The 20,711-nt window shown below is 41.2% G+C and overlaps 1 protein-coding gene across 6 annotated transcripts in view; it reads right to left on the bottom strand.

Moving 5' to 3' along the window:
- Positions 1-20,711, bottom strand: part of dachd (dachshund d) — a 96,860-nt gene that overhangs the window by 21,880 nt on the left and 54,269 nt on the right. For 2 of the 6 annotated variants that reach the window (XM_078262324.1, XM_078262326.1), the window contains exons 3-6: positions 18,513-18,665; positions 4,322-4,493; positions 4,018-4,190; positions 3,767-3,898 (exon numbers count right to left, since the gene is read on the bottom strand). In XM_078262324.1, coding sequence (XP_078118450.1) covers positions 3,767-3,898; positions 4,018-4,190; positions 4,322-4,493; positions 18,513-18,665 — 630 coding nt within the window. The remainder of the gene's footprint in view (positions 1-3,766; positions 3,899-4,017; positions 4,191-4,321; positions 4,494-18,512; positions 18,666-20,711) is intronic. The other 4 variants (XM_078262327.1, XM_078262328.1, XM_078262325.1 and 1 more) reach the window with 3 other exon arrangements.

Here is a 20,711-nt window from a genome sequence, read left to right as displayed (position 1 = left end):
GTTTACATACTGTAGTTGACTCTCCCTGTCAGGCATTTTAGCTCTGCGTAAAAGAGATGTGGCATGTTTAACTGCAGTGGGAGGGCTGAGGTAAAGTGGTGAAATTTGTTGTTGGCAAATGCTTAAACTGCCACATGGTATTTACAGAAAACTCTTATACTTCGCCGTACTATACATATGGCTTGCGTTTCAAACACCTTCTCCCAAAGGAAATAAAATGATGTCAAGTGTTTGATGTCCAAAGTGAGTTTACAGCCAAAGGCTTCCGTACCTTTAAAATTCCCCGTTGTTTGTCAGCTACCTGCTGTTTCACGAGACAGAGGCTTGTCGGAAGCTTTTGCCACAGACTTTCTGTTTGAAGCAATTCAATTAGTCACATGTGAGATAACACTTAGCTTTCTACTAGCCTTTTTTTTCTCACACATCATCTAATCTCCCCCCATTTTTTTTCTTGGGCAAATTTTTTGGACTAAAAATAATCAAGTTCAAACAACAGCGCCCCTCCTAATAAAAAAAAAAAATTCAAAAACTACCATCTGGTTACTGTGCACTGGGTGACACAACTTTGGAAATGGTCTTTTTTAGACAACAACAAACAGCCTTTGTCCTTCATCAGCAGAGATGACATGAAAAAGATGAGACAAGTTCATAGGATATGAGTGATGTGACATTATAGTGCCTGTCTCTGAGGTGTCTGACTATTTAAATAGCTTCCATATGAGCCGGGGCACTGCATCCTTCCTCTGCGCTCACTGTGCTCTCTTCTAAGAGTGCATTGCAAGAGATTAATTTAATGCTCTGCCAGGATCATAAAGATCAAACAAGTGGAGAGATATCATTAAACCATTGGAATGTTATCTCATTTATCTAAACAAACTGATGCGATGAACAAGCCTAATTAAAAAGCTCACTATAAACAAAGCTTGGGATGGTGAGGCCTCACCCCCTCTTTAACAATGGAACACATTTGTTTTATTAATCTAATGCATCATGTATCATATCATTACAGTTCAATATATCTATCATTAATTTTATTCCTCTCACTTAAAGCTTTTATTGGAATTACTTTGGTTATTAGTTGGTTCTAATGTATTGGTTACCTCCGAATCTGGCTGCTACAATCTCTCTTATCTCGCTGCATAAACCTGTGCATGTTATTCAAATTGCCTCATTTATTATGATAGCTTCCTCATGTAAATTGTGCTGACTGCTCGCCCTTGCACAGTCCTCATTAGACTAATGAAAACCTTCAAACGAAAAAACTAAACAACCTGCCAAATAAAGGTCTGGGGTTATTATGAAAATTACAACTGTGGGAGCCGGGAGAAGCTCTCTTCATTAATTCATGCTCAGCAAATTGGTAACTAATTTAGTTGCACTCCTCTGCATTAATGGGTTATTTTATAAAAATGTTTTCCACAGCCCGAGACCTCTGGTGCACACACTGGAGAGCTCAGAATCCTAATCAAGTCCAGTGACATATTAGGAATTGACAATCTCAAAGATAATGCAGCGCGTGTTTGCGGGTAGATGTGTGTGGGTCAACTAGCTAGAATTGGTGTGGATTGCTGGGTCATTTGCTTTCTCCTCTAATGTTTCGAAGAAATTACAGTCCATTTGTGTTGATTATCTGAGTATGGAGGAGGCACTTCAGTTAAGAAGTAAGCTTTCTGCTACTGGGGAAACATTCAGTTGATTTAGTGTGTGGATGTTTGGTTAAATCTTCTTCCTTCTCTGTTTGCATTGCTCTGTTTTGCCTGACTCTCTTTTTTTCACACACACACACACACACACACACACACACACACACACACACACACACACACACACAAAGACACAGACACACACACACACACACACACAGACACACACCCACACAGACAGTTAGACAGTTTGTGACCCATAAATTCAGCTCATGATCCTGCTAATTATTACTATTCACTGCTTCACACCCTGTGAGTGAAGGTCTAACACTGATCTTCACGTCAGCCTAGCCAATAGGGAACATACAGCCCAATGATTTCCATAGTGGTTTTAATATCATTATCAGCCTCACCCCACCCTGTATCACCCAGTACAGCACAGCCCGCCCCCGCTCGGCTCAAAACCAACAGAGAATACTAAAATCTATTATTTGCTTCACTTTGTATTTAATCCACCGCGCTTAGTAGATTTCTATCTTTTGTCTTCTTCTTTTCTTTCTTTTTTTAACAAGCATGGCAAAATTGAAATGAAATAATACCAGCAATTAATAATAAAAACATTTACTCTGTGTGATTGAGGTTCAGCATTTTGAATGTATTTCCCTCCAAGTTCAGAGTTAATGGGGATGATAGGAAATAGCACGTCAGCAAGTCTACTGCGCTATACAAAGGACTCATTATTTCCCATATTTATGTACAAATATCAGTATTATTTGATATATAAAAAAATCTGTGTGAACATGTGATTATACAAACCTACTTTTAGTGCTACCATTCAGTGGTGACACTGTTTAATGTTTTTGTAATTATTTGGGAACACAGAGCAACTTAATAATTAACAAAATAACTATTTATTTTCGTACTGTGTACAGAATACTATTCTTAGCTCTCAACACTTGTTTACTGTAACGGCAGTTAACAGTGTCCTATTACTGCAGAAAACGTGTGCATGGGAACATAAAATCTGAGTGAATATGAGTTTTTTGCAAAACGTTAAAAAACAATGCACTTTATCTATAGATTTGTATTGTAAGAGGTTTACATTAAAGGTCATCGTAGCATGTGTAATATAACGGCTGAGATGTGTTGTAATTGTAAAGCATCTACAGCAGGTAAACACATTAACACTGTGTTTCTGTGGAATTCCAAAAACAGATATGGCTCCAACAAGCAAAATGTGTGCATCATTTCCTCCAAACATTTATACACATCCATACATATATACACTTGTTCTGGTTACCTCTTGATTTGTATCTCGGCTAGTTCAGGTGTATTGTTATAGTGACACAATCTACAACTGGGATAAATTGGAAGCAAGAAGAATAAAGAGGGTGACTGCAATTCCAGCCAAAGGCTAAACACAAACTGTATTATCACATATTCACATAGTCTTAAAAGAGCTTCAAGTTCTAGAAATGTCAAGTTTTTCTTGGTGAGAAAAATACCCTAGGCCTGCAGAATATGTTTTTAATGGTGGCTCTACAGTTTCTTCAAGATGTTTTTTCAGTGATGAAATTGGGAGTATCTTACACTCCAACGGGTACAAATAAGTTATTTGATTACACTTGACGGCACCCTGACCAACAATAGTCTCAGAAAGCTATTCTACCTTTGATGACACATTAACCGAATGTTTTTGGTGTAGCTCAGTGGGTTCAGACAAACTTGGTTCAGATTTGTCTGCAGATTTACAAACCTGCTCTGCACTCCTTAAGTTATTGAGCCTTTTGTCTTTGTTATCCGATTTAATTCTCAGAATTAAAACTTGTATTATAGGCTACTCGATGAGAGCCGGTCCAGTAGAGCACAAATTTAGTATTCAGTCACCTGTTTCTCATAACATCTGTCATTTTCATACATTATGAACATCAAATAGAAGGAACTAAAAGTTAAGTCCTTAACCTAAAATGTATTTTGTGAGTTGAAAAAAGAAACAATACAAATCACAGTTCATTTTTGTAGCGGGAATAGTGAAAATCCTTCACAGCACACACACAGTCATCAATCATGTAGACTACACCACTCTATCAAACTTGTTTTTCTTTTAAATCAACCTGACTCACCTTTGTCAGTGTGCATCCTCTTCAATTCATGGCTCATGTCGTGGGCCAGGTCTCCCTCTTTAGGCCCAGGTGGGATGTTGGGGGACAGGCCTAGCAGGGCGTGGTTCATGGACAGGCCATTGTTGTGTATCGCTGGAGACAAAGCAGGACTGGCATTAGGAACATTACTGAGACGATGTATTACTACTCCATCTAAGGAAATTAGACAAAACAACAACAATCGGCACAGCGCATTTGCTTTTTTTCTTCACCATTTATCTGTGTGATAAACGTACGTATCCTGTCTGAGGAGCTTTCTGTACGGGCTGGGGAGCTGGACACACTGCTGCTGCGGTGAGACGATGGGTGACTGCCTGGCCTCCTGTGGTCTTCTAAGGAAGGAGCAGGGGAGGGACTGTCCGGCACCCGTTCCTGAAACCCCAGCAGCACCAGAAACACAAACCCAAAAATAAATATCTACGGTAGACTGAAACGTTAGACCACAGGAAGGAGGAAGTCATGTTTAACCATCTAGTATTATAGCATGACGTTCTGCGTTCTGTCTTAAAATTTACCTTTATAACAGAGGTGACCATTCTGGAGGGAAGACTCTGGCCCTGTGCTGCGGCGGCCATGTTTGCAATGGTGCTGAGGTGGTTCATCTGGCTCATCGCCATGGTGACAGAGGCTGGGGGCAGACTGACTGGGATCAGGGGGTGTGGCATCATCATGAAAGGGAGTTCCAGGCCTGAGACACATGAAGAGGTCGTTGGTTACTCAATGATGCATATTATGAGTGAGATATCCACAGGGGAAAGTTCTGAGGCTCAAAAAACTCAAAACCTGCTGCTGTTAATTCAGCAATCCGTAATTCCCACCACTGAGATACCCTTTAAAATTGGTGTCCAATAACACTAAAGCTTTACACTGCCATCTATTAGGAAAAGAATGGAACAATTCAAATTAATTGCTTCCCGGGTATCTTTCCATGTTAACATAATACACATAAATGTTTTACAACATATGTTAATAATAGATACTACTGCAATAATAATAAAGAAAATGGTGATGATAACTATATACACAGTCATTCAAAGACCAAAGTTTACACAGCCATAAAGATGCATCAATTATTCTATGATGAATAAAAAGGGCACATTATGGAAATTGTCTCAATATTTACATATAAAAAAATATCTCTGTAAAAACAAAGGCAATCTTGAAAGCCATTACCCAAATGACTAGTTAAATGTGCTAATGACAAACAAGTACCATCAGACCACAGTATGGCAATGACTGTAGGCTAATTATAGCAGCCTATATTCCAGACCAGAGAGAGAGAGAGAGAGAGAGAGAGAGAGAGAGAATAAGAGAGAGAGACCAAAAAGAGTAAAGACACGTTCAGCTGGCACAATAATGGGATTTTCATTTCTTTCTTTTTTCATAGGCACACAAATTATTCCATTACAACATAAGAGATGTCTTACAAATGTTTTAAATTATTCAATTGCTGTCTGGCTTCAGAAGCCTAATTGGGAAAATTAAAAGACATTAGTAGTCCGAAAATGTAAAGAAAGTCTTATAAAGATACCATAGGGGGTTCATAGTTAGTCATACTGTGGCCCTGCACTGTGCTTCTGAATGGCTTAATGAAAACAAGCCAACTTTCAAAGGACATGAGCGCAGACAGAAGGTCAAAGCTAGGTGTTGGTACCCCCCCCAACCACGGCTCCCCCTTCCTCCCCCTCTGCTCTATGGGGACTTTGAACTGGCAGGATCAAAAGTGACTGGGAACAGTTTGGTCTCATTCCTCCGCCACTCAGATGCTTTTCCTCAAATGCTTAAAAGAAAACCTCATAGACACTATTGGATCTGATTGAGCCTCTCTGTTGATTTTTCACTCCTTTTTTTCTCTTTTTTTCTTGGCAGCCCGCTTCAAGGTAAGAAAAGCGGTGTGAAAGAAAGAGGGGAAAAAAGATACTGCGCTACAGAGAGCTGATTCACAAAACAACTCCACTCTTCTTTTCTGACAAAACATCAGAAGCCAAAGGGCAAGGAGTTTTGCATGGCGACGCCTCTAAAGAGAAGGACACTGGTTGAGAATGAAAGGACATGAGAGGTACTCCTCTCTGTCATTCCCCTCCATCTAAAAGAAGCATTGATTTCCATAAGAAAGATGGCATGCAGTTTCTCTGTGGCGAGTATTCCCAAACAATATAAAGCAGTGGAGATTAAAGAAAGGCGGAAGCCAAGAAGCACCTTGTATCAGCGCCTCTGCTGTAGCTCAGACTGAATCAATTACCACTCAGCAGGCTAAGCTCAATTAAAAAACACCACAGAGGGCCTGATTGCGGGGGTACTTACTGTAGGACAACATGGGGAGGTTTAGGCTACCTATCAGCCTTTCAAGGCCACTCAAGGGCCAGAGTGAAGAGACTTATTCTGCCTTTGAGGTGGATACATTACACCCATTCAATCAAACACAGCTACTCGAAAAAAGACACATGAACTTGAACATGAAGCCACATTTTCACCAAATCAATAAACGGTTGAGAATCATCTAAAAATGAAAAAGACTACTGTTAATCACATTCCTCTACTTGTATCTTCATTATATCTTGTACTTGATGGTATATTCATTTATGTGATGTGTCTCCACCTGACAGACAGCCTGTTGGGGAAACACTGGACCTCTGTTCGCTCTAAGTGGTATTAGTCTCGCTTTCAGTGCCTGTCCAGCCCCTTTCATGTCACCCCATCCTGAAGCGGTGTTTCTCCCATAAAGGCCCATTCAGGCCAGTGTAGGGGAATGTGCCACAGATCAACGAGGGTCCACCAAATCCCTTTATTTGTCGCTGAAAGGAGCCAGGTGAGGAGGATATTGGTTTATTCAAGGAATCTGGCATGTTTGAGAGACAAGTGTTTTTTTGGTTTCATTTATATGCAATTCCTTTTTTTGCCAGCTTTATTCCTGCTAAATAAAAGCAACTGTAGTACACACGCCTAAACTTTTAACTTGGCAATAATACGCAGGGATTTTTGTGTATTTCTCTACCAAAAGAACAAATCAACAAACATTAGTCAGACTCATTAATCGCCTCGATATTGAGTAGTGGGCAAATTGTTAGAAACATATTTCTCAGTTTGTGTTTATCTCTGATACAGAAGTTCAGACCTGATGAGGGGTGAATTCCCACAAGCCCCCCCCTGAAGGGCATAAACAATGCATTTGGAGTAATTTACCTGAAGTAAGCCTGAGGGACCTGCAAAGGTGAACTCCTATTTACCATCATTAAAACTACAAATCACTTAATACCAATATAAACAGCTCAGCTATTATGTCGTGCAGTGCTCGGGAGTTCACGCATGGATAAGCAAAGATCTGAATCGCGGAGGATGAATTGAATGAATTAAAACAGCCCTTGGTAACAGCGTGATTAAAAAGCTGTTACATCAGAACCAAACCGCACGGCTGACGATAGGTCCGACACTTAAAAGCATCACACCGAGAAAAAAAAGATTGAATGTTGAATGCTTTAAAATGATTAAAAAGAGAGCAGTAATTTATTTTGATGACAGAAATGATAACCTGCAGTGATTTGTGCAGCAGTTAATCTTCATCTAAACAGGACTTCAGCCTTTCTGGACGTCTAACCCTACGGAGGAAAATAAGAAAAAAGGAACTAAGCCATTGTCATTGAAAATGGTATGGAGGTAGCAGCCAGCCCCTTACCCTTAACTCTGTTGTGGACAGATTTCCCCTGACAAAAATTAAACTAGCTCCTACTTGGCACTTTATTATCTCTTCAACTGAATGATTTATTGTTTGTGGAGCGAAAGAACCAAAGAGAGGGGGAAGATTACATTTCCAGCCAAAGCTCAGGCTTGATCTCGTTTTTTACTCCCTCTGTCCAGGAAAAAAGCTCCCGACAAACAATAATGTCAGCTGTAATTGATCGGAGGTCGCCGGCTGGGCCTGCAGTAAAAGCGCACTATTTAAGCGACAATCGGCCCTGCGCTCTTCAGACGCTGGCTAATGAAGCTGTCTGTCTGGGCTATTTACCTTCTCTTAAATGGAAGGGGAGAGATGTACTGTAAGAGACAGGGCTGGAGAGGATCTGCCTCTCGCTGCCGTGAAATAGGACCTGCACATGCCTCAGGAATGTATAATTGGTTGGCGCAGCCAAAGCTGGAGATCCGGTGCTAATTGAATGACTTGTTTAAAGCCTATCTGTCTTTGTTTGGGAGGCTCTGGGCTTCAGAACAATGCATTGTAAATGCTGTTGTCAAACAAACATTCCTGGTTATCCTTTGATTTGAATTGAACAAGACAAAGGGCTGATTTGCTCAGCGCTAAGCCTTTGGTTTTCATCGTGTTGAGATATTTTTTCCTCTTCTGATCTGTCAAACTGAACAGGAGCATTGCACACAAGTTAAATGAACTGACTGACTGCACAATGCATATGCAGTCCGCCGCTGCAAAACAATCTCAGCTTTCCTCCTAATTGCGCTTGTAAAATGCCCCCATGTCGTGTATGTATTTCTCCAACAAAGGTGAGACGGCGGTCCACACACATGGAGAGTCTTTGTTGTGGTCATATCTAGGATATGCACACCAGTCCCAAAAGGAAATGAATGGCTCGTGAAAAAGTGTCTGTCATGCGGCAAGACATTTAGAGGTCTCTCCATAGCACTAATCAGCTATTCATCTTTAGTATAACTATTAATCTCCCAAATCAGAAGCCCTGCAATGTGAGATGGAGGGAGCCCTATAGCCATTAAATCAAACATAAGACACAGCCTCCATAAACAACACAAGCGCATGCTTACATATGCACAGAAACACAACTGATTCTCCCCCCCAAACACACACACACACACACACACACACACACACACACACCAAGCAAAAAAAACAGGCACACACAGATGGCAGGTTCAGTCAAGGCTGGTGAGTCCTGTTTCTCATTAAAATGGGGGGAGAGAGGAAGGTATTGAGCTTTGATGTAGCCACCCACAGCCCCTCAGTGTCATTGAATGAAACTTGGAAGCCTTTTGTGTTTACGCAGTTAATGTTGATAATAAAGCAAACATCTTGCCTTTGTTAAATACCTGCTGTACACTCACATATGCGCGTGTGCACGCACACACACGCAAACACGCAAACAAACAGACACATAAAAAGAATACTTCTCGTGGTAACAAGAAGAGGTAAACATGAAAACATACAGGTACACACTCAGACAATTATGCCGTATAGATAACTGTGTACTGTATAGGTACGTGCACACATGGAGGCAGCCAAACATAAAAACACATGCAAACAATAGCCTTTACATTCCAAGAGCCATGATGATTGGACACATTTCAAGCTAATTCACATCAACAAACAAAATGTGTTTTGCACGCCAGGATAAAGACATACACTTTCCAATGATTCAGGTGGGTGAAGATTTCCTGCCAAGATGCCTAATGTAATGTAATGTAAGAGAAACCATGATAAGAAAACATTGCTGGTTTGATGAGGTAACATAATTGCTTTCCTGCCCAAACCACTGGAGTGTAACATGTGGTAGAAATTATCAAGGAGACAGACAGAGGTGTTTGTCCTTTAAGTGTATAAAATCTAAAGCAGGCAACTTTTATAGGATAATTCCAATCCTCGGCTCTAATGGCACGCATTCCTTATGGAAATTGAAAGATCAATCATCTCTGTGACAGATCTGTTGTGAAAAAAGTTCTCCCTTGTCTTTGAAGGGAAAAATGCTAAACACGTCTCGCCATCGCCCCACCCGCACTAGCCCCTGTTTTAGCTGTCTATTTTTCTCTTTGCTGAAAATGTTAACGAACAGGGCAATAATCAAGCCATATGCTTGCATGTGGCAAATCTCATTACAGTAAATGACCTTTACCAACCAATGCCAACATCCTTGTGCTTGAAAACGCAGAGCGTATAGAGAGGGGGAGACAATGGTGGGTTTAGTTAACACAATCATGCACATGGCTGGGGGTGGCTAGGACAGTCAGGCCTTCAGGAAACATTAGCAAACCATGTTCGCTTCTCTAATTTGGGTCGGAACCAAGCTCACTTTACATTTGTCACACATCACTCTTGATAAAATGGCACGAGAGCAACATCTGATCACTGACAATAAGCTGTGGCACAGAAAGTGCTGTGAGCAGAAGAGGAGAGCAGAAGGAGAGGAGAGATATTACTAGCAGCTGTTACTACTGCGGGTGCAATATATTCAAGCCCAATCAATAAAGCTCCCACAGACAGTGACACCCAAGCAGACAGAGGAATCAGTTTCATCTGATACTTAGCAAAGGCTCCCCTTTTAAAAAGATTGCTTTCAGTCAATGACAACCAGTTGTCATTTGACTAAGGCTCCTGAAATGAAATATATTGACGAGCGTTATCAATCACGGCCCACTCTGCCATCATATCACTTTGGTGTAAGAGCAGGGTGGGAGGGGGATCAGTTTGCATGTGGTCATCAGATCATCTGTTTTAATTACAAAATTAGCATCACTAGCTCCTGTGCTTTCACTCCCTCCAATACAATCACCTCCTGAGAGAAAATCAGTAATGCAGTGTATAGTTTACAGTAGTGCTAATGAGTTCAAGGTGAACTGACTGTAACATGATTTTTATATGACTGCAGTCCAAACAAATGTTGTTAGTTTGGAACACAATTTATCAAGAAATATCTTCCTCTGTTTGTTCACATTGTGAAGGACATGCTGAGATTGTAAAATTCCTTAACACTGTTTGAACTTGCTCTACTCTCTCCCTCTTTATCTTGGTCCCAGAGGAGAGGCTGTGTGATGGTGAAGATGTCTGGCCTCAGTTTGGCTGATAGCTCTATTTGGATGTGGGTTCCCATATCATAATTAAGAAGAAACACCTTTCGGTTCAGGTAACCGACAGAGTGCTTTCGTGGGACAGAACCAACTATTTCTATCACACAAATGCTCTTTGATTCTCCTCCTGATTGCAGCACAGTCAGACAATGGATACAGGGTAATCACAGTGAAATAGTCATGTTGTTGTTGTCACCACTGTATTGCCATTACTGTTATTGTGCACACAGTAATATTATTACGCTATGCTAATGTTTCCTCTTAGACATAATCATACTGAAATGAGAGCAAATGATATCCAGGCTCTAATGCTGCACCATCTTAGCTGTGTATGTGAAAACTGCTCCACATTCTATGCAATTACACACCGTGCATTTTTCACATTACTCCAACCTGCGAAAGCTCATCATCACTGAAAGGTTGAATGTCATTTATTACACGTATCACATTTACACCTAGTGACATTGTCTTTTCAAATTTTGTTGATCTCTTCACTTTCAAAGGTCAGCCCCTTCCCTGGCTAAATTCAACCTGACAGAGAATAGTGAGGAGGGGACAGCCCAACGCATGCATCACTCCCGCATCAAAGCGCTCCAAATTAATCTATCCAATTAATGAAGAATGAGGCCTAATGTTGATGAGGGATGACAACTCGACTGGTCAGTTGTTTTTTTATAGCTCTGCTCCTGCTATGATGAACTAACCACAAGAGACAATCAGACAAATATTTCCATGACGCAAGGTTTGTCTCTCCTTGTGTCTATTCCTTTCCATAACGCTGCAACTCCGCTGCCACTCAAAGATGATAGAACTTGATATGGATCATTACGGAAATAATGTTTAATCAATCCCCCCTGCTATTGTAATCTATTTCTGCAGTTGTCTGCATTTGTGTATTTTGTAGCAACATCAGTGTGCCTCACAATTTCCCAATCATGCATATTCAAGTATTACGCTGATGCTTAACAGGCGACGCAACTGGAATTAGAACGAGGACATTAGACTTCATTAAAAAGAGAAATGATTATCAGGTTTATCTTTTGAAATGTCTATTAAAATGTGTGTGTCGTTCTTCACTTATCTGTCACCTGGCTCCCATGAGCCTGGCAGACTAATAGAGAGATGGTGAGGGCCAAAGCCCAAGAGAGAGACAGAGACCCATCAAGCTCTTTACTCAGGCTGGAAGGCTGTCTGTCTGCTCTGCCACTCTCTGTCTAGCTCAGTGTGCCTGATTCCATTAATACCACTACTCCCCTTTTCCCCAACACCTGCAGCTTAAGCAGACCTTATTTTGTGTCCAGTGCAGCCTTGATATCAGAAAAAAGAAAATCAAAACAAACCACACTTGTAGTTGCATAAATCTGACAAGACAAGAATCTGTCGCAGTGGAAGAGGTGTTATGATATGTTAGTGAAATGAATTCCATTCAGCCTATGGCTACAATCTAGTCTCTCTCAAGAGCTTCGGCTGACAAAGGCTCCCACAAGAGAGCTAGAGAGGAAGATGGATGAAGTTGCCCCTAGACACTCATATCAGGTCAGTATGTGCTTTATCCCCTAATGGTTAAGGTTAGGATTGAGTAGGGGGTGATACTGGATCTGAGCCCGAGGGCCATTGTTCTGTCTAGAGGAGCAAGAAGTAGCCACCATCCTCCATCATGGCCCACATTTAGTGGTGCTGGGCCACCAGCACTAGTGCAGCTAGCAGGTTAGATCGCGCAGCTAGCTAGTTGGATGTGTCCTTCCACCCAGAGAGCTTTATTATTAGAAAGGACATAAACAGACTAATTAAATCGCAGCAGTGGAGCTGGGCTGACAGCTGGCGCAGAGAGTGTGACCAAACAGATCCCTATCAAAGTGCGGGAGCAGTGTCTTTATATGTGGCCTGCTCTTGTGCGCATGACTGTCTGTGCATCACTTTTTCCACTGTTAATTTCATTCATTTTATTCATCTTAATGTCTTATTTATCTGTCCAGCGCAGAGCACATTGACTCACTGATATGATCCAAAATGATACAAATGCTATCCAGCAGAGCAGTAAACACTCCAGTAATTAGTGCACGGTCTCCAGGCTGACTCCACTCAGCTCTGCAGCATGGCCAAGCACGGACCCCATATAGAGAGGAGTCTAGTTATGCATTGATCTTAGAAAATTAAGGCTAACTGCCCCAGATTGCAGCGTCTTGATGTACCTTCTGGATGAGCAATGTACTATACTTGTATTGTTTGTAGAGTAAACAGAATGATTTGGACTCGCTGTGCTTTAAAATGAATACATCTTGAATAATTAATGAGGCCCCCTTAAAGCATTATTATCTGTGTGACCGCAAACGTAAAACCACTGATGATGAGAAAATATGGTTTTAACAAGTCAATAATGGTGAGTGCAACAAGAACAGCCTAATCAATGAGGCTGCAACGTTTGCAAACAAGGACTTGAATTATAAAGCCAATAATTGATCTCTTCAATTTTTTCTTCTCTCCTTCGTGTGATGTCATTGTTTATTGATTGCTTCCTGCCAGTGAGGGACGATGGGAATTTTCAGAGTTTGTTTTTGCTATGACTTTTGCCCCCTTCTCCCCTTATCCCCCCCTCCATCACCCCCCTTCTCCATTTGAAATTTGCAAGCTGTAGCACCAGCTTAACCAAAAAGGATTAAGTCCCATACCCAACTGAGAACACAGATAATGCTCAGTAATTGGTAAAAAATGAAGATGAATGGGACAGCTAGATAAGGACCAATTAGCTGCTGGGAGTGTACAGCTGTGGTCTCCTCACAGAGCGCTCTCAGGGGCCAAGGCCCCCTCTTTCTCTCTCACGCGAGCGAGCATGCATGCATGCACGCACACACACACACGCACACACGCACACATGCATACACACATGCAAACAAGCGTGAGGGTGGGGTTTGCCGAAATTAGCCTGATGACCCTGGGAAGAGAGAATGATGCTTCCTCATCATTTCACTCAGAACCTCTTCTCTCAACTCTCAGTCAGGCAACACTCCAGGTACCTGTCACCAGACGTCCAGCTTCAGCCCAGCATGTGGCTCTCCACTCCTGGTTGGGCGCAGACAGCCTGGACTGAAGCCACAGAAGTGAGACAAAGGGCTTTCAGGTTTTGAAGTAGTGCTGTACAACGTGACTGCCTATACAGCTTAGTTGTGGTGTTACAGGTTTAGGATTCGTTCAAAATGTGCATTAAAAACTAAAAGTTAGCAGTGGCTGTTGTGTCTCCTCCTTTCACGGCTGTCTGTCAGCAAGTTATTTGGTCGGCATGTCGTGGCATCATCTGGCTGATGACAGTGGAATTCCCATATCTAATTACAAACAGGATTTCAGCTCCATTAGAGTTGTGTGGTGAGAAGTCAGATGAGTGGCAGGGCAGCACCCAGTGGCCAAAGAGATACAGAGGGCCAAAGACGGAGAAGTGGGTGAGACAGAGTAAAAAAAGAGACAAGGAAAAAAAGACAAGGCTGAACGCTGCCTTATCTTTTCTTCCCACTTCTTTTTTGCAGGTCTGAGAAACACTTTGTTTTTCTTCCGCGGCTGACAAAAGCAATTCCTTCTCTTGAAATTGGCAGATGTTTGTTAGTGGGCAGCTGACAATATTTTCTCTCCCAGTAATGAAGGTTGTGGCTGGGGTCAATGCACTGGGAGGGAATGGCGGGCTGTTTATCCCCAGCGCCACACGTGTTTTGCTTGGTCTGTGATCTGTAATTGTGGCATTTCCTGAGAGGCGCAGGAACAATCCACATTGTGCTTTGAGAGGGCTCCCTCTGCCAACTAAAGGGTGTGAGGGGAAAATCAAAGAAAGACCCCCACACACCTCACATTCTATCTCTCTTTACATTTTTATCTCCATCTCTCACTCATGATCTTTTTTTCTCTTCCTCATATACTCCTACAAACATATCAATGTCTTTCTTCCCTTCTCTCACTCAGGATATTTGGTTATTTTGGCTGAGAGTTGAACTGGCTGTTTTTTCCTCATAATTAATAACATTGATGCAAACAGGAAGGTCTAATTGTGATGAATATTTAATGCGAGGGAGAAACATTAGCCTGTTCAATTTACATCAACACAAAGACAGCGACGGGCAATCCAACTCTACAAACAGAACAGAGTGTCCTTCACTGGCTGGCTCTGTTGTGCTTTGCTTTAAGCTCTTCACAAAGATCTGCGTCAGACAAATATAGAGATGAGGCACCTGTATTTTAGACAGAGGAGGATTTTTTCCCCCAATGGGTTTATGTAGAAGCTCTTTCTGATTAAATGGATCTATGTCCGCAATGGTATTATCAGAAGCTTGCTCTTGATCATATCAATTCCTATCAAGGTTGGTAACATACTTTGTGTAAGTAAACACATCCGTTTGTGTGAGTCTTAGTTAAAGCTGGATGATTATAAAACTCCAGTCCATTTCCTCAAAGCAGCTGTGGTCTGAGAAAAAAACAGCATGAAGTCATACCCTAGTTAGCACTGTGAACAACAGTCAGTCCAGTACCAACAAAGCTACAGCCAAATACAGTTCCTTTTCTGCCCACTCCATGCTATATCAGTCAAGTGATTTATTTCTTTGGATTGCATTTGGATATAGGGCTTGATAACTAGACATATTAGGCATTCATACTCCAAAATAGTTTGTGAAAGCAGGCAAGAGTGAGACACTTTTGGAATAATTCTGTAATCACGCTTTCTTGTAAGTCAGTTCTTACTTGTGAAATTACAAAATGTTTTTACGAAAAATAAACATGTGAGTGGAAGCCTGGGGCTAGATGAAGAAGACAGCATGCTGCTAGCTGTGTTTCATGGCCCTGCGGTGCCGAGCAGGCCATATTTCTCAGGCGTATTATCAGGATGACTCCTGCTGGCCACCCTGTCACAGGAGAGTGCTTGATATAAACAAGAGATTGCTGCGACACCCAGTAATCAATATTAGGACGGTTTCAGTACCAAACATCATTTGTCTCTGCGACCATTCCTTTGACCAAACGAAGCATTAATTCAAATCATAAATCTGAGCTGATTTAAATCCGAGGAGAGTGAGGGAGAGAGAGAGAGGCCCCTGTCTGACTGCCTGCCCCTAATGATTTATTTTCTACATTTCTGCGAGCGAGAGATTTGTCCATACTCACTGACAGGTCACCTTCAAACGCCAGTGGCAGACTGTTCATCACCATGCAGACGAGCATCTCATCGCTGCGAGTAAATATTAAAGGAAAAGAATCCAATTGATTGTGGATGGGGCCGAGAGGCGTCACTGCCATATATTTCACTCAGAGAGCTAATGCTGTGGCCCATGCACCCACACCTAGAGCTGCTCCCCCTTGCCAGAATTATGATTCTACCGGGAGCCTGTGTGGCTGGCTGTGGGCTCAAGGTTACAATTTAAATTGTAAAAAGATAAAACAGTTTCTTATTAGCTCCATTGCCGTAGCCTTGCTGTTGGTACTCACATTTATCTTTATTTCCGTGACCTCGTAGGCTCGTATTCTATTTTTTACATACTCCATTCTCTTGGAGTGATGACCTCACACTTTATGCATTTTGCATTGTTAAATCTGCTTAGAAACACATCCTGTTTTCATCTCGCAAACCATAGGCTCCATGGTGTCAAGAATTGCTGATGAAATGTATTCAGGAGTCGAGCCATTTATTACAAGTGAATCAAAACCTCCATTTAGCAACCAAAGCTTCAGGGATTACATTTGGTTTATAATTTGGAATGGGCTCATGAATCCACACTAACATACATTATGATTCCCTTTAATACACTTAGTGGTTATGTGTGATATTAGGAAAATCCTTATGCATTTTCAGGCTAATAATTAATTGAAATGGCTCAGTGAAACAACCAATGCTCTCACAGCAATTCAATTAGACCTTGTTAAAAGCTGATCGCGTTGGGAAACTGTGTTCACAGTTTCACTTTTACTTATTAACAATAAGGCTCGTACGCATACGATTTTTTATCTTTCAACACAAAAGTGAAAACAAGACTCACCTCACCAATGTGGGTATTTACAGTTCATACAAACTGAAGGAAAACAGCATTTATCCATTTCATTAACAGCTATATAGTCCTTGGTTTGTATGGGATTATTCATTACCTCTGGCAATGAGGTTTTTGTTGTTGGTCCTGTATATTGATTTGGTTGTTAGTTAGCAGAATATCAAAAGCTACTTAACAGATTTCAATTTAATTTGGTGGAAAGTCAAGGAACAAGTGATAAAAATAGCGACCATGTTCCAATTTATGAAATACTTAACATTTTGCTTTATAACTGTTAGAACCATGACACATATAAGCGAATTGTATTTCTTTTACAGGAATCCTTCAGAAAAATGTATGAGTATAGGCCACACCTTATTCAGCCTAAAACATACTGTCCCCATTTCATTGAGCAGCTTTCTCCATACTCCAAGAAGATGTTTCACCACCCCTCCCCAAAGTTGCATGAGCCATGAAAAAAAAGTTGTTTTAGTTTGATGATACGCCCTACCATTTTCCAATAACTGGTTGACAATTTCTTGCAAGTGGCCTAATAAATAAAAACTGCCTTAACCCTTTAACACATGGACTGACACCAAATGTAGTTGACAGGCACACACATTTCACCCTAGCGATCCTGCAAAATGTTATGGTACTCTGCCCATTCGTGGTGATAACTAAACTTGACTCATTTAAAGGGGCGCTATGCAGTTTTGGCCATTTCTTCGCTGTTTTCTCGCTTTTTGCTTGCAGGCTTTTCCATAGAGCTCCCCCTACAGCTTCGGAATAGATATTTGGCAGCTCCGATGTTTACTTGTGTCTGACTCCTCACTCGGTCAGTCTGCCGTTTCCTCTTTCTCTGTTCCTTCAACAATGCTTTCCTAGCTTTCTGCTTCTTTTTTGCCGGCTCAGCCATGACAATAGTGTGAAAAACTCCATCGCTACCTTGTTAGCCGGTTCCTGAATGGGCGTATGTGTGCAGTGCCATGAAGCAATTCGTTGCATCGCGAGACCTGATATCATGTGATACTTTCTGGCGCTGAGGCCCGCAACTCGCCGGCCCAAAGTTGCAAGGGTGGTTTTTCAGCTCACAGGCGCTAGGGGGGAGCGAGACAACCACCATTCAACTCAAAAACAGTCATATAACCATTCCAATGACTCCGAAGCTGTTCAGTTAAGGTAAATTAAGCTAAAAAAACTGCATAGTTCACCTTTAAATGGTCATAACTAGGGCTGGGTATCGACACTCAATACCTTGAAGGTATCAACCAAAATAACCAAGTAGTATCGAAACCTCTCCAGCCAAACGATACCTGCATTCATCCTGCAATCCTTTTTGTACTCAGATCTAGAAAAAAAATGACTATCTGTATGGTTTTGACTCTGTATGATTTAATCTGACGTGTGAATGGCCAACTATCGCAGCAGCAACAACTCATTCAGTCTTTGGTGTTGTGAAGTCAAACGCTGTGTGTTTGACAGAGTTGGCAGTTCAGCGTGCCGAGATGCTTCCATTCACATGATGGGTAACGAATGAAGTAGAAAAAAAAAGTATCAAATGAAGTACTGGTATTGGTATCAATATCACTTTAAGGGTACTGGTATTGGTACTAGTATCCTTAAATCAGGACAGGATTTAAGATTTCTTTAAAAGCCATTGCTGCCCAACATTCACTCTGCATTTCTTTAAATCAATGTACTTGATGCAGATGTTTAATGTCTAAACATGTTCAATCTATTATTGAAATAGCATATTGAATTCTCTGAGTGTATGTGAAAAGGGTGATAAGTATATAAGTCTTAATGTGTGTGTTTGTGTCACATGAAATAGTTTGCAACAAGCGTTTGTCTTCTGTTTATATGGGTGTGAATGTGTTTGTGACAGTGTATGTGAAGGGCATCCTCACCGACGCTGGAGCTGAGGTCTCCATTCTCTCCGTCAGCCCCATGGTGGTTGGCGTTGCCGTGGTAGCCGCTCATCGCCTCCAGCTTGATCTTCTTGACCTTCATGGCCTCTGCGATGGCTGCGTTGGCAGCTGCTGCCGCCGCTGCTGTCAGGCCTGGAGAGAGGAGGCAGAAGAGACAGAGCGCTTACAGACCGCTACATGTCTGCTGGGGCTGAGCCACTGCACCTGCAAAACCTTTCAGAAACCTGCCCTGGTGAACAAAACAAAAAAAAACAAAGAAAAAGGACTTTTGAAATAATAAAACAATGAATAATTTTATGCACTATGGGGAATAAGCGCCTTTGTGATCACAGCTTGGTTTTTCATCTTCTGAGAGGGGATATCTTCACAGCAGGTTATCATGCTGACGGGATGGATGCATGTGTGTGTGTGTGTGTGTGTGTGTGTGTGTGTGTGTGTGTGTGTGTGTGTGTGTGTGTGTGTGACAGCATATGATTTTTATGAATGTTTCACAGACTCCGGTATTCCTCGCCACTATATTGATGTATTTGTACCTTGATGGGAACAGATGCAGTCAAGATAATAGTGCATGATGCAAGCATTTTGTATGTACAACTGATTATACACAATGTATATATATATATATATATATATATATATATATATATATATATATATACAGTATAACATAGCAACAGTGATACAGTGTGACACGGGGAGAGAAAAATTGAGACAGAAAGTGAGACGGGTTCAATATGAGAGAAAACTGTCTTAAAAATCTTATCGAGGGTATTTTAATGATGCCTTCTAATGCAGTGGTACCCAAAGGGTCCTTGATGGGGTTCCAGGGGGTCCCCAGTACAAAGGGGAATCATTTATTTTCACTATAATTCCATCCATAAGTAACACAATGACAGAATGTATGACTATTTTGGTCATGGGTCTGTAATAAAAACATCTGAAAGCAAAACATCCATCAGATGGGGGTCCGTGGTCTAATTTGTGTCAGTTTAGGGGTCCTTGACGTGATCTAATCGCCCTGAATAATGCCTAACATTGGTATTCAAATACTTCACAGTTACATACTGTAGTGTCTCATAATAATACGGTTCTTCTGAGAGTCAAAGCCAGCCATCAAGCAGAATAGAAAACAATGAGCCAAGGATTTAAGTCTTTTTATATTTTAATACTTGTTAATGGCTTTGTACATTTAATACTTGGAGGGACATGTGTGGGAATTAACTAAAGAATATGCTCCATAAAAAAGCAGAGGAATGTAGCAATTCAATATGATCTCTACTACATTCTCAAAAACTTTCAAATTAATGAGGCAATAGACAAAAAAAAAAAAACATATTGTGCATATGGGCACAACAAAATCCAATGAAAAAAGGAGGATGGATTATAATGTACAGAACATAATGTGGTGTTTTGTTTTGTTCTTAAGACATTAAAAGACTAGTGTTTTTTTAAGTTCCCATAAAACTAGAAAAACGGTAGAAAGCTATAGACATATAAAAAGTATTTTTTTTTCCCGAGACTAGTCTAGCCACTGCACTCTAATATAGGCTGCACAAATGATTTTATGGTTGCCTCAATCTTACAATACAGCAATTATAATACATTCTTCAGTATGCATATGACTTGAAAGATTCTGACAACATGCCAAATATCTTTGAGAATTCTACATGGATTCTCCTCAGGCCTGAGGCTGCTGTTTTCATGAGCAGACTAAATGACTTTTGACATCACATTTTAAATTACCATTCACATTTCCACTGCCATCTCTAAATATACACTGAAATAGCAATATTTGACATGGTCGCCCACCTCGATCAAAATAGACTTGATGTGATTGATATAGTAAGTCTGAGATTATAGACATACGTATGCTGAGCACACTGCAGAGATCATAAAGCATTGGTTTGTCATTGTGGTATTTCCAGGGTTCTGGTGTATTGAACGTGACTGAAATCTTTATTCATGAGGCTGGTCTCAAACAGCAGGGGCAGATAGTGCTAAAGCTCCTCTAGGCCTGGTGTGTCTCACGAGAGTCCCGCGACTCCTCTTGCCAACCCCAGCAACAAAATCAAAGATGCATGGCGAGAAAAAGATATGTAGCTATTAGTGGAATCACTCATATCCACAATACGGTATATCACCTGCCCTTTTACAGGGGCTGCTTATACTGGATATGCA

The sequence above is a fragment of the Sander vitreus genome, chromosome 11 (genome assembly GCF_031162955.1).
Source record: "Sander vitreus isolate 19-12246 chromosome 11, sanVit1, whole genome shotgun sequence".
NCBI classification, from domain to species: Eukaryota; Metazoa; Chordata; class Actinopteri; order Perciformes; family Percidae; genus Sander; species Sander vitreus.
The sequence above is the reverse complement of the archived record's forward strand: the minus strand, read 5'-3'. Positions and strand labels throughout refer to the sequence as shown.